The sequence below is a fragment of the Malania oleifera genome, chromosome 2, assembly GCF_029873635.1.
Source record: "Malania oleifera isolate guangnan ecotype guangnan chromosome 2, ASM2987363v1, whole genome shotgun sequence".
Lineage (NCBI taxonomy): Eukaryota > Viridiplantae > Streptophyta > Magnoliopsida > Santalales > Ximeniaceae > Malania > Malania oleifera.
In genome coordinates, this window is record NC_080418.1 from 139,516,533 (window position 1) to 139,529,500 (window position 12,968).

Consider the following 12,968-nt stretch of genomic DNA (forward strand, 5'->3'; position numbering starts at 1 on the left):
GGTCTCACGGATTTGTCTTATAAAAGATGTCTTACATAGTTGGAGTTCAAACTCTCCTTATAAGTATAAGATCTTCTTAATACACATTCAATGTAGGACCATGATAAGCTCTCCCATACAATCTCTACCTTCCTCATTAATGTGATCCCTTTATTGCACACCTAATGTGAGATCATGACTAATTTTTCTATCTGATTTTTTATATTCTCGTCAACGGGATCTCCCTAATACACATCCAATGTGAGATCGTGACACTCTCTCAACCAATCCTTGATGTCCTCGTCAAAGTATATGTGAGACCGTGATAAACTTTCTTGTCTAATTTTTGTCGTTCTGTTCAAAGTGATCTCCATAGTACACATCCAATGTGAGATTACGATAGACTCTCTCGTCCGATCTCTAACATTTTCATCATAGTATGTTTAAGAATAAATCTACTCACATGATAATACTCCCAATGTGGCTTTGATATCAAATGTAACAATTTTAGATCCAACTCCAATAAAATATTGTTCGCTTTGATCCATTGGTCCTATAAAAAACAGTTTTACACAGTTAGAGGCCAAACTCTCCTAAACTTAATGTACACATGATGTGGACCGTGACACCGCACCCATTAAACTCAAAAAAAAATATTATATAGGTTTAGTGCATACATCTTACCTAACATGATACATGACCAAATCAAAATCAGTATGGCGTGTCTTCAACCCTGTTCTCACGTGAACTGCATGTCACTGTCGGTGTTCCCCACTTCCCCGACACACAAACTTGGTTAAACGCCACTCTCTCCGGCTCAATGTCACTAAGCCTTCTTGGAGAGAGAGAGAGAGAGAGACTTAATGGCAACGCATGGAGGAGTTGATGATGATGCAGATCAAGCAAAGCTAAGCGGCCAAGCACACATTTGGCAACTTATGTTTGCCTTTGCAGACTCCATGGCACTCAGGTCCGCTGTGGAGCTCCGCATCGCCGACATTATACACTCCCACGGCTCCCCAATCACTTTGCGCCAAATCGCCTCCGCCATCACCCCTACCCCCGCCGCTGACATCACCTCCCTCGGCCGCATCATGACACTCCTCGTCCGCAAGTCCATCTTCACCGCCACCGTTCCTCCACCATCAGACGGCGGCTCATGCGCAGACACCCTCTACGGCCTCACCCCTTCCTCCCGCTGGCTCCTCCGCGACGCCGAGCTCACCCTGGCACCGATGGTGCTGCTGGAGAATCATCCCCTGCTCATGCACCCCTGGTATTGCTTCTCCAACTGCGTCCGAGAAGGTGGGATCGCCTTCCAGAAGGCTCACGGCCGTCAGATCTGGGAGTTCGCCGGTGCAGATCCTGAGTTCAACGCCATGTTCAACGCTGGGCTGGCGTGTACGGCTAAGATCACGCTGGAAGCCATCTTGTCCGAGTACAAGGATGGGCTTGCCGACGTGGGATCCCTCGTGGACGTGGGAGGTGGCACGGGGTCAGCCATTGCTGAGGTGGTCAAAGCCTGCCCACACATCAAAGGCATCAACTTTGACTTGCCACATGTCATCGCCTCGGCTCCCGCGCTCCCTGGAGTGTGCCACGTAGGAGGTGACATGTTCAAAAGCATTCCAAAAGCTGATGCGGTTTTCATGAAGGTATGCAGGGACATGGCTGGAGTGAAAAGTAAAAAATTCGAACAATAACATTAGTCTCACCACTTTGTTTGACAAATATATATTTTTTAACTTTTAAAAATTATTTTTTTTTAATTTTTAAACAACTTTTAGAATATATAAACTTAAAACTTTTAAGATTTAACAGCTTTTTTTTTTTCAAAAAACTATTCTATTGCACAACTATTCTTACTTTTTAAAATTAAACCAGTGTTATACTAATGATTAGGGCTATTATTATTATTATTATTATTATTATTATATAACAAATTGACCATTTTTGAGATTAAATAAAAAAACTTTAATTAATCTCTTCAAAAGTTCCAAAAAGTGTATGGACATCCCTTAAGATTTAATGAAAGAGAAGCTAAATGCAAACATGGGATTGGATTAGTGTTTTAAGACTAATATTAAGAAAATGACTAACATACCCTTAATATTTTTTATTTCTTTGCATTTGTTTATGAGTGATGTTTTCCTAAATGCAAGCATGAGATTGGATTAGTGTTTTACGACTAATATTAAGAAAATGATTAACATACCCCACAATATTTTTTATTTCTTTACATTTGTTTATAAGTGATTGTTCCTAAATGCAAGCATGATATTAGATTAGTATTTTACGTCTAATATTAAGAAAATGACTAATATACCTCCAAATATTTTGTATTTCTTTGCATTTGTTTATAAGTAATGTTTTCTTAAACGCAAACATGAGATTGAATTAGTGTTTTAAGACTAATATTAAGAAAATGACTAATATTTCCCCCAATATTTTTTATTTCTTTGCATTTGTTTATGAGTGATGTTTTCCTAAATGCAAGCATGAGATTGGATTAGTGTTTTACGACTAATATTATCAAAATGACTAATATACCCCCAAATATTTTGTATTTCTTTGCATTTGTTTATAAGTAATGTTTTTCTAAACGCAAGCATGAGATTGGATTAGTGTTTTAAGACTAATATTAAGAAAATGACTAATATACCCTCCAATATTTTTTATTTCTTTGCATTTTTTTATGAGTGATATTTTTCTAAATGCAAGCATGAGATTGGATTAGTGTTTTACGACTAATATTAAGAAAATGACTAATATACCCCTGAATATTTTGTATTTCTTTGCATTTGTTTATGAGCGATGCTTTCCTAAATGCAAGCATAAGATTGGATTAGTGTTTTAAGACTAATATTAAGAAAATGATTAACATACCCCCCCCCCCCCAAAAAAATTTTTTTATTTCTTTGTTTATGAGTGACGTTTTCCTAAATACAAGCGTGAGATTATATTAGTCTTTAATGACTAATATTAACAAAATGACTAACATACCCTATCCCAATATTTTTTATTTATTTGCATTTGTTTATGAGTGATGTTTTCCTAAATGCAAGCATGAGATTGGATTAGTGTTTTACGATTAATATTAAGAAAATGACTAATATACCCCCCCCCCCCCGGCGAATATTTTGTATTTCTTTGCATTTGTTTATGAGTGATGTTTTCCTAAATACAAGCATGAGATTGGATTAGTGTTTTAAGACTAGTATTAAGAAAATGACTAATATACCCCCCTCCCAATATTTTTTATTTCTTTGCATTTGTTTATGAGTGATGTTTTCCTAAATACAATCATGAGATTAGATTAGTGTTTTACGACTAATATTAAGAAAATGACTAACATACCCCATCCCAATATTTTTTATTTCTTTGCATTTGTTTATGAGTGATGTTTTCCTAAATGCAAACATGAAATTGGATTAGTGTTTTACAACTAATATTAACAAAATGACTAATATACCCTCGAATATTTTGTATTTTTTTGCATTTGTTTATGAGTAATGTTTTCCTAAACGCAAGCATGAGATTGGATTAGTGTTTTAATACTAATATTAACAAAATGACTAATATACCCCCGAAGCCTATACTAGCAGGAATGCCATCGGCCTCCTACTTGGTTTCTTGTCTTTCTTTTTTTTTTTTTTCCTTTTTGTTGTTAGCATGGATCGCAATTTGCCATGACTATTTTTAACATATAGTTGAATATTATTGGTTAGTTTAATATTTATAACATCTCTTTTTAGTGTGTGTTTCTTTTAGCTTTCATTAATTACTCACAATGATATATTTTCATTTTTATTTTTTATTTTTCATTTCGTAACCTAAGCAAAATATTTCTTTGCATTTGTTTATAAGCGATGTTTTCCTAAATGCAAGCATGAGATTGAATTAGTGTTTTAAGACTAATATTAAGAAAATGACTAATATACCCCCACCCCCCAATATTTTTTTATTTCTTTGCATTTGTTTATAAGTGATGTTTTCCTAAATGCAAGCATGAGATTGGATTAGTGTTTTACGACTAATATTAAGAAAATGACTAATATACCCCCTGAATATTTTGTATTTCTTTGCATTTGTTTATGAGCGATATTTTCCTAAATGCAAGCATGAGATTGGATTAGTGTTTTAAGACTAGTATTAAGAAAATGACTAACATACCCCATCCCAATATTTTTTATTTCTTTGCATTTGATTATGAGTGATGTTTTTTTTTTTTTTTTTGATCAGTAAATGATAAATTATATTGATCAAATGGATATGTACAGAAACTCTAGCGTACCCGAGAGGAAGGAAGCAAAACTTCCATCGACAAAATGTACACTATTACATCAAAACTTGGGTATTCCCAGGGGCAAAAAGCCATCAAACTAACCAAAAATAAAAAATGCAATAAAAAAATATCTTAAACTCAAATCATCACCAGATAGAAAGCCATAAAAAATGATGGATATCCAATCCAGGAGGAATCAAGGTGCATCACCCTCCAACAAGTAAAGCCAAATGTCGAAGAGAGGCACGAAATCTTTAAGCAGCCCTCAAGCTTGAAGAGGAACATCAACTTGGCCAGTACACCATCCACAATAAAAAAGAAGACCAGGCCCAAGATGAAGACTAACTTCAAGAAATCAAGAAACTCCAACCGCCTCAGAGTATTCCGAAAACCCATTGAGAGATAAGAAAGAAAAAGAAAAGAAATGGAATGAAAATGGGATGATAGAAAGGGGAAATCAGGAAACACACTTTTTTTTTTCTTTCATCTGAGCTAACTACTAACTATAAATCAGACACAAATCCAAAAGAGAACAAGTCCCTTCAACCAAGAATCCAATAGCAGCACCTCACACAGAATAAGACCCCAACACTTCATCTAACAAACTGACCTTCACTGTTCACACCAGAGTCCAGCTGCTCAAAGCAGATCTTTCATATTGAACCTGATCCACTAGAAATGAAACACACCAACTTCCAGCACAACCAGATTAATACTGCAGCCCAACACAGCAACATCAACAAAGGATAATACATTCAGTCTTGTATTAATCCTGAGATTAGGAACTTAAGAACCCTTCTTCACAACCCCAGAGAAATAGTAGCCTGGAGAGTCATTTCAGATCAACATAGCACAACATAACTCAACCAAAATAAAACATCAAAATAATCAGCAGATTAGGCAAGCAGGCTGAGCCAATGTAAAGCAAGCAGTAAGCATCAACCACTAGAGACATCTGGAACAAAAACTATTACTCCAGCCCCTATAGTAGGCCAACTCCAGAATAGTCCTACCATTACAACTTAAAACCAAGCCTGAAATCAGGAAAGATCACTCATATTCTACCGGTTCCCAAGTTTTTACAAACCTGGGAAATCTGTCGAATACAGTTCTGTATGTATTCATTTGAATAACTTGAACAATGGCTTCTAAAGGAGTGACCTTACCTTCAAATATCTTCTTATTTCTGAAGTGCCATAAATAATATACTGTGGCAGCAAAATAAACTTTTTTAGCCACTAATTGAACCCTCGTACCTCTAGCTTCTTTATGCATCCATTTTAGAGAAGCCTTAAGTGTGGTTAAAGCTCTTGTGATGCCCAACCAACTCCTCAGGTGACCCCAAACTGCTGCTGTAAAAGTGCATTTAAAAAAGAGATGGTCTATTGTTTCCTCCTCACTATTACAAAAGCAACAAGAATGGTTAATCCCTTCCACATGAATATTGTCAGTAGTAGCTAGTCTACCTTTTGCACCAAGCCAGAGAATAAAGGAATGTTTAGAGTGCAACCATTCATCCATACAACATTAAACCACGGAACCTTACTTCCTTTCCTTCTCCAGAAATGATAGACTTCTGAACATGAGATTTTGTCACCAATCACCCATTTCCTTAACTGATAGTCAGCTTCTTGTTGGTCTTTGCAATGCAGCAGTACATTATTCTTAAGTTCAATGATCATCTTAAACAAAGGAGAGTCCTCATGTTTATAAGAAGCCTCCCAAATGTTACAGCCTCTCAAATAATTCTGATTTATCCATTTCACCCATAGAGAATCTTTTTTATCATGAATATTCCACAAAGCTTTTATAAGGATAGCTTTATTCCATGTTTTGAGATCAAAAACTCCCAATCCCCCTTCTTCTTTTGGTAAACACACATCCTTCCAGGCCACCAAGGGTTTCTTCCTATCACCCCATAAAAACACCCTACACAGCTTAATAATGTACTCTCTGACAGAGCTGGGAATGGGAAAAATTGAAAGCCAAAAGCACTCTGAACCCTGAATAACTGAATTGATTAACTCTAATTTCCCAGCATAGGAGATAGAATTCTTCGGCCAAGCACCAATATTATTGGATATCTTACTAATTAGTAGAGAATAGTGCATTGCATTCAACCTAGTCGATGCTAGAGGGATGCCCAAATAACGAAAGGGGAATTCACCACGAGAAAAACCAGTTAGCTCCATAATTTCATCAAGATCATTATCTCTAATACCTGCAGTAAAGATATTAGATTTCAGTTTATTAACTTCAAGACCAGAACACTCTGAGAATTTCCTCAAGCACTCCATGAACAACCGAACTGAGGAAATATCCCCCCTCGAAAACAAAACCAAATCATCTGCGAATGCTAGGTGAGAAATCTTCAATTCCCAACATTTTGGGTGGAAGTGAAACTCAGAATAAGCTTCAAGAGATTTTAACAATCTAGAAAGGTATTCCATGCAAATTACAGAAAAAAATAGGGGATAGAGGATCCCCTTATTTGAGTCCCTTTTTGCCTTCAAAAAATCCATAGTAACTCCCATTTAGAGCTATAGAGAAGGATGTTGAAGTAACCAACTGCATAACCCAATTAATCATTCTTTCATGAAAATTTAGTTGTTCAAGCATCTCCTTGAGAAATTTCCAGGAAATAGAATCATAAGCTTTCCTTAAATCTATCTTCAGCATGCATCTAGGAGATATCCTCTTCCTAGCATATTTTCTAACCAATTCCTGCACAAGGTAAATATTCTCAATCATGCTCCTTTGTCCCACAAATGCAGACTGCGCAGGGTTCACAATTTGGCCAAGGCAAGGAGATATTCTATTGGCAATGATTTTAGATATAGCTTTGAAAATTACATTGCAGCATGATATAGGTATGAAATCCTGGACTGAGGAGGAATGAGAAGATTTTGGAATAAGGGCAATAGCTGTATGATTTAATTGTTTAAGCAACTTACCATTCCTGAAAAATTCTTGCACTGCACGTGTGACCTCCTTACCAACAATACCCCAAGATTTCTTAAAGAAACACGAAGTAAATCCATCTGGACCTAGAGATTTTTCATTTCCAATACCGAAAATGGCATTTTTAATCTCCTCATCTGTAATAGGAAGACTAATATTAAGAAAATGAGTGATGTCTTCCTAAATGCAAGCATGAGATTGGATTAGTGTTTTAAGACTAATATTAAGAAAATGACTAACATATCCCCCCTACCTCAAATATTTTTTATTTCTTTGTATTTGTTTAGGAGTGATGTTTTCTTAAATACAAGCGTGAGATTAGATTAGTGTTTTACGACTAATATTAAGAAAATGACTAACATACCCCATCCCAATATTTTTTATTTCTTTGCATTTGTTTATGAGTGATGTTTTCCTAAATGCAAGCATGAGATTGGATTAGTGTTTTAAGACTAATATTAAGAAAATGACTAATATACCCACTCAAAAATTTTTTATTTCTTTACATTTGTTTATGAGTGATGTTTTTCTAAATGTAAGCATGAGATTGGATTAGTATTTTACGACTAATATTAAGAAAATGACTAGTATACCCCCCGAATATTTTGTATTTCTTTGCATTTGTTTATGAGCGATGTTTTCCTAAATGCAAGCATGAGATTGGATTAGTGTTGTAAGACTAATATTAAGAAAATGACTACATACCCCCCCCCCCCCCCAAAATATTTTTTATTTCTTTACATTTGTTTATGAGTGATGTTTTCTTAAATGCAAGCATGAGATTGGATTAGTGTTCTACGATTAATATTAAGAAAATGACTAACATACCCCCCCCCCCCCCCAATATTTTTTATTTCTTTGCATTTGTTTATGAGTGATGTTTTCCTAAATACAAGCATGAGATTGGATTAGTGTTTTACGACTAATATTAAGAAAATCACTAATATTCCTCCAAATATTTTGTATTTCTTTGCATTCGTTTATGAGCGATGGGTTTTCCTAAATGCAAGTATGAGATTGGATTAGTATTTTAAGACTAATATTAAGAAAATGACTAATATACCCCCGAAGCCTATACTGGCGGGATTGCCTTTGGCCTCCTACTTTGTTTCATTGTCTTTTTTTTTTTTTTTCCCTAGCATGGATCACAATTTGCCACGGTTATTTTTAACATATAGTTGAATATTATTGGTTTGTTTAATATTTATAATATCTCTTTCTTTTAGCTTTCATTGATTACTCACAATGACATATTTTCAATCTTATTTTCTATTTTTCATTTGGTAACCTAAGCAAATATTGTTATTTAGTCATTATGATTTTCTTTATTATTTATTTATTTTACATATTGACATGCATATTGTATTATGAATTTGATAAAAAAGAATTCACTTCATGAAATTTAAATGGATTAAGAAACTTGTATTCAAAATTGAATATTATCAAATAATTACATACAACCTAATTTATTTAAATATTATAGCTATGGCTCCATCTGAAAGTGTCTACCACCTACATTCAGTATTAGCTTAATAAACAATGTTGTGCATTGTGTAGGTTAGTCTTTAAGTAGTTTATAATTTTTCAAATCATATTTTAAATATATTTGAATCAAGAAAAATATATGATCATGTGATGAGGAAAATTTGTTATTTTAATAGTTTTTTTTAAATAATAATTTTGAAGTTTAAATCACAAACAATCATTGTATGAAGATAAAATTTTAAAGTCCTTAATTAAAGTATTATTATTATTGCTGCCAAAATTTGTCCGAAAGAATTTGAATCAATCATAACTTCCATTACCTGCCAAGAATGAGAGAAAAATGACATGAAAGACTCGGGGTGTACTCTAAAAGATCACTGTGAAGTCAATGAATTTGGAAGGATTATATGATACAATAGTAAAGGAGTCAGTGAGAATAAGATGAGATAAGATGATATGAGATGTCTTACCCAGGGCCGGCTTTTTACAATATGGGATCCTAGGTGAATGATTTAATTAGGGGACCTTAATATTTCGTTTAATTTTTATTTTTATTTAAAATTAAATTTTCTAACTTTTGAGATGCAAAATCACTAATTAAAGTTTTATATTCAAGATTACATTGAGACTTGAAAAAAAAAAAATTAAATTACATTTATTTTACTTTTTCAAAATACAATTTCATTTACTTTTAAGATAATGGGAAAGTCAATGTATGGAAAGAAATGACATCATAAATAATATTAACACTAAAAAAAAATTGAGGGCCCCAACTTTTGAGATAGTGGGAAAATCAATATGTGGAAAAAATGACTTCATAAATAATGTTAATATTAAAAAAAATTTGGGGGCCCCAAAAATTTTGTGGCCCTAGGCAAAGTGCTCAATGGCCTTATGGTCAGGTCGATACTGGTCTTACCTTCTTTAGGGGGTCCTTTTATAGGCATTTAAGATATTTCCTTATTGATTTCCCTACTATTGGTTCACAAGAGTTACACTTTGACTATTGATATGTTACTAAGGAGTAAAGATGGTGTGCTAACCCTTTGCTTTAATTAATGAACGTTACCTCCTTTTCATTGATCACTTGACGTATTTTCATTTTTTGATCTTACATAAGTTAATGTTATGTTTTAATGTCTGGGTCTCTTTTAGTTTATATTAGTTGCCCCCTTACTCTTGAGTCTTAGAGTTACCTTTTTGATTTGAAAGTATATTGTATTTACTATAAGTCCTTTTATTATCACGAGATTCAGATTAAGCAACTAGATTAGCATTTTTAGGCATCATGAGTAGTCTTCATCAGATGGGCCAATATTCTACCGAGTAGTGCCTATTTTTTGTTGCCTCATGAACGGTGTGCAAATGATGAACCTATACTTTGCTAGACAATGTTCATCTAGCTCTTCCTACCTTATGAACGGTGCTCATCAAATATATTATTTTTTTTACTGAACAGTGTATGTCACTTGTGCCTTATGAGTAATGCTCATTAGATGGACATTTTTGCCCCTTATGAGCAGTGCTCATCAGATAGGCTAACTTTTTACCAAGTAGTGTCTATCTCTTGTTGCCTAATGAGTCGTGCATAACATTTTTTAGTCTAATGAATGGTGCTCATCAGATGGACCAATTTTATTATCGAGTAATGTTCGTCTTTTGCTATCTTATGAATGGTGCTCATCATAGGAGTATATTTAGGCTGCTCAACAGATGAACCAATTTCTTACTTAGTAGAACTCATCTCTTGTTGCCTCATGAGCAGTGCTCATTAAATGGACATTTCGAATTTACTAAGTAGAGGGATTTCCATTATTAGCTTAGTAAAGGGGAGATCAGATGATCTAGCTAAGGTTTCCTCTATTAAAAGTTGGCTACAAACGTCTTTCACCAGCTTTTTCTAGTTGATCAATTTTCTTGAATTTTCTTCAAATTCTTGGAACCGTTGCTCATTAATGCCCATACTGTTGGCTCCTTTTACTTTCTTTGTCAGATCTAAAATTTTCAAGGTAGCTTTTTATGGTGCCACCACCTTAACCATAGGTGTCTTTTCTACTTGAACAACCCTTGGGCCATGTTCTATAGGATCTTTTTCTGTTGTAAGATCATGTTAAACATGTCTTCCACCCTCCTTTGGAAGGTTAGAAATTGGTTTAAAGACATAATTTGCAATGAATTGTCTACTAGTGAGCAGTGAATTGACTGGGCGATTGATCCCTAGCAACGAGTTATGACTTGGAATTGTATGATGCGACCATGATTAAGTTTTAAATGGAAATCCTTCCAAGTTCCCCACAAACAACACCAATTGTTGCTACCAAACGTTGCTCAGGAAAATTTGGATCAATCACGACTTCGATCGCCTACCAAGAATAAGAGAAAAATAATTGTACTCTAAAGGATTACTATGATGCCTAACTTAGGGAATTTGGAAGGATTATATATGATTGCAATAGTAAAGGGGTGAGTGAGAATAAGATGATATGAGATAATATGTGATGTCTTACCTTTCTTAGTGAGTCCTTTTTATAGGCATTTAGGTACCACCTTACTAATTTCCTTACTAATGAATCACATGAGTTACACTTTAACTATTGATATGTTACTAAAGAGTAAAGATTGGTATGCTAATCCCTTGTTTTAATTAACGGAAGTACCTTCTTTTCGTTAATCTCTTGATTTCTTTTCATTTTTTGGTTTTGCATAAGTCAATGCCAAGTCTTAATGTTAATGCCTCTTTTAGGTTATATCAATTATTGATATGCATATTGTTCTATTCTTTTTTTATAAAAAGCATGCCTAAGTGACCAATCGTTACTCACTATGAAAATTTATCAATTGTCTTGCAGAATATTATGCACGATTGGGGTGACGAAGATTGTATTAAAATTCTAAAAAATTGTAGAGAATCAATACCAAAGAAAAAGGGTAAGTTGATTATTGTTGATGTGGTTTTACAACCTAATGGTAATGAATTTTTTGATGAGATAGGGATTGCGCTTGATTTAACAATGCTGGCGCATAGCTCTGGCGGAAAGGAAAGAATTGAGAAAGAATGGGAAAAAGTGCTACAGGAAGGAGGGTTTTCTCGCTATAAAATCATTAAAATTTTAGCTCTACCTTCAATTATTGAGGCATATCCAGAATAACTCAATATTCATGTTGCTTTTCAATGTAATCTTCTATTTCTATTTTATCGAAACTAAAAGCAACTTAGTTTTAATATATATATATCTCACTATCTAGGATTGTATTTATTTTCTATCTGTTATTATTTGTGTATATGTTACATACATTACATGTAATTGCAAATGAGTTATTTTTAAGAAATATGTATAGATTTTGTGATGGCTTGATAAATTAACTTCTGCCATTTAATACTCTTACATTTAGTCTTTGTGTAGTTTTCTAAAACGCAAAATTTATGGACCTCCTCTAAGTACTATAGAAAAGACATGTACCTCTTTTAAAATGTGCCAAAAAAAATGTAAATGTCTCGAGAGATTAAGTTTTTATGTCACCAATGTTGCAATTTTCTAATAATATTTTAATTATTCTATCTCGTAAGAATTGGCTTAATAGACACAAAGGGACTACAAGGCTCCTATAATATGAGATCTCGGGTTTGATTCTATATGAAAGCCAATTAATTTATCAAGAGAGAACCTTGGGGACTACTATATTAAAAATACATAACTAATTAGCATCAACTAGATAAAACTTTAGCAACTAAAATATTACAAAATTACCTAATTAAATATTTACACAAATTCACAAGATTTATTCGTAGTGTTGCGATTTGAAATTTTCTATTCTAATTCGATGTTTGTATACATGAATAAAATATAATAAAATAAAATTAGTCTTTATATTTTTACATGTTTGTCATATAATTTTTCATTGAGTTGCATTTTCGAGATGTTCTAGTTCATTTCATTTTAATGCACAAATAAGTCGTAATAGACTCAACATTTTTTTAATGTTAGAGATTGCAATGCAATGATCATGAGTAGAAGATTGAACAACAAGAGTTTCTCCTTATTCAAGCTTAGCTAATCTCATTGTAAAGGCTCAACGATAACTGTAATAACACAAAAATAAATACTATTTTATATATATATATATATATATATATATATATATATATATATATATATAGACTGTAAAATTATATTACTCTGATACCCCTTATAAAATCTACTATAATGTCTCGATCCCAAAGTGGACACCGAGAATTCCTGTTTATAGAAACAAAACA

At 33.5% G+C, this 12,968-nt stretch overlaps 1 protein-coding gene across 1 annotated transcript; it reads left to right on the forward strand.

Moving 5' to 3' along the window:
* The first annotated feature begins 739 nt into the window (after window positions 1–739).
* Window positions 740–12,040, forward strand: LOC131148974 ((R,S)-reticuline 7-O-methyltransferase-like). The gene is made up of 2 exons (XM_058098967.1): window positions 740–1,634; window positions 11,560–12,040. The coding sequence occupies exons 1-2, from the start codon at window positions 843–845 to the stop codon at window positions 11,857–11,859; spliced, it is 1,092 nt and encodes a 363-aa protein (XP_057954950.1). The 5' UTR covers window positions 740–842; the 3' UTR covers window positions 11,860–12,040.
* The last annotated feature ends 928 nt before the right edge of the window (window positions 12,041–12,968 follow it).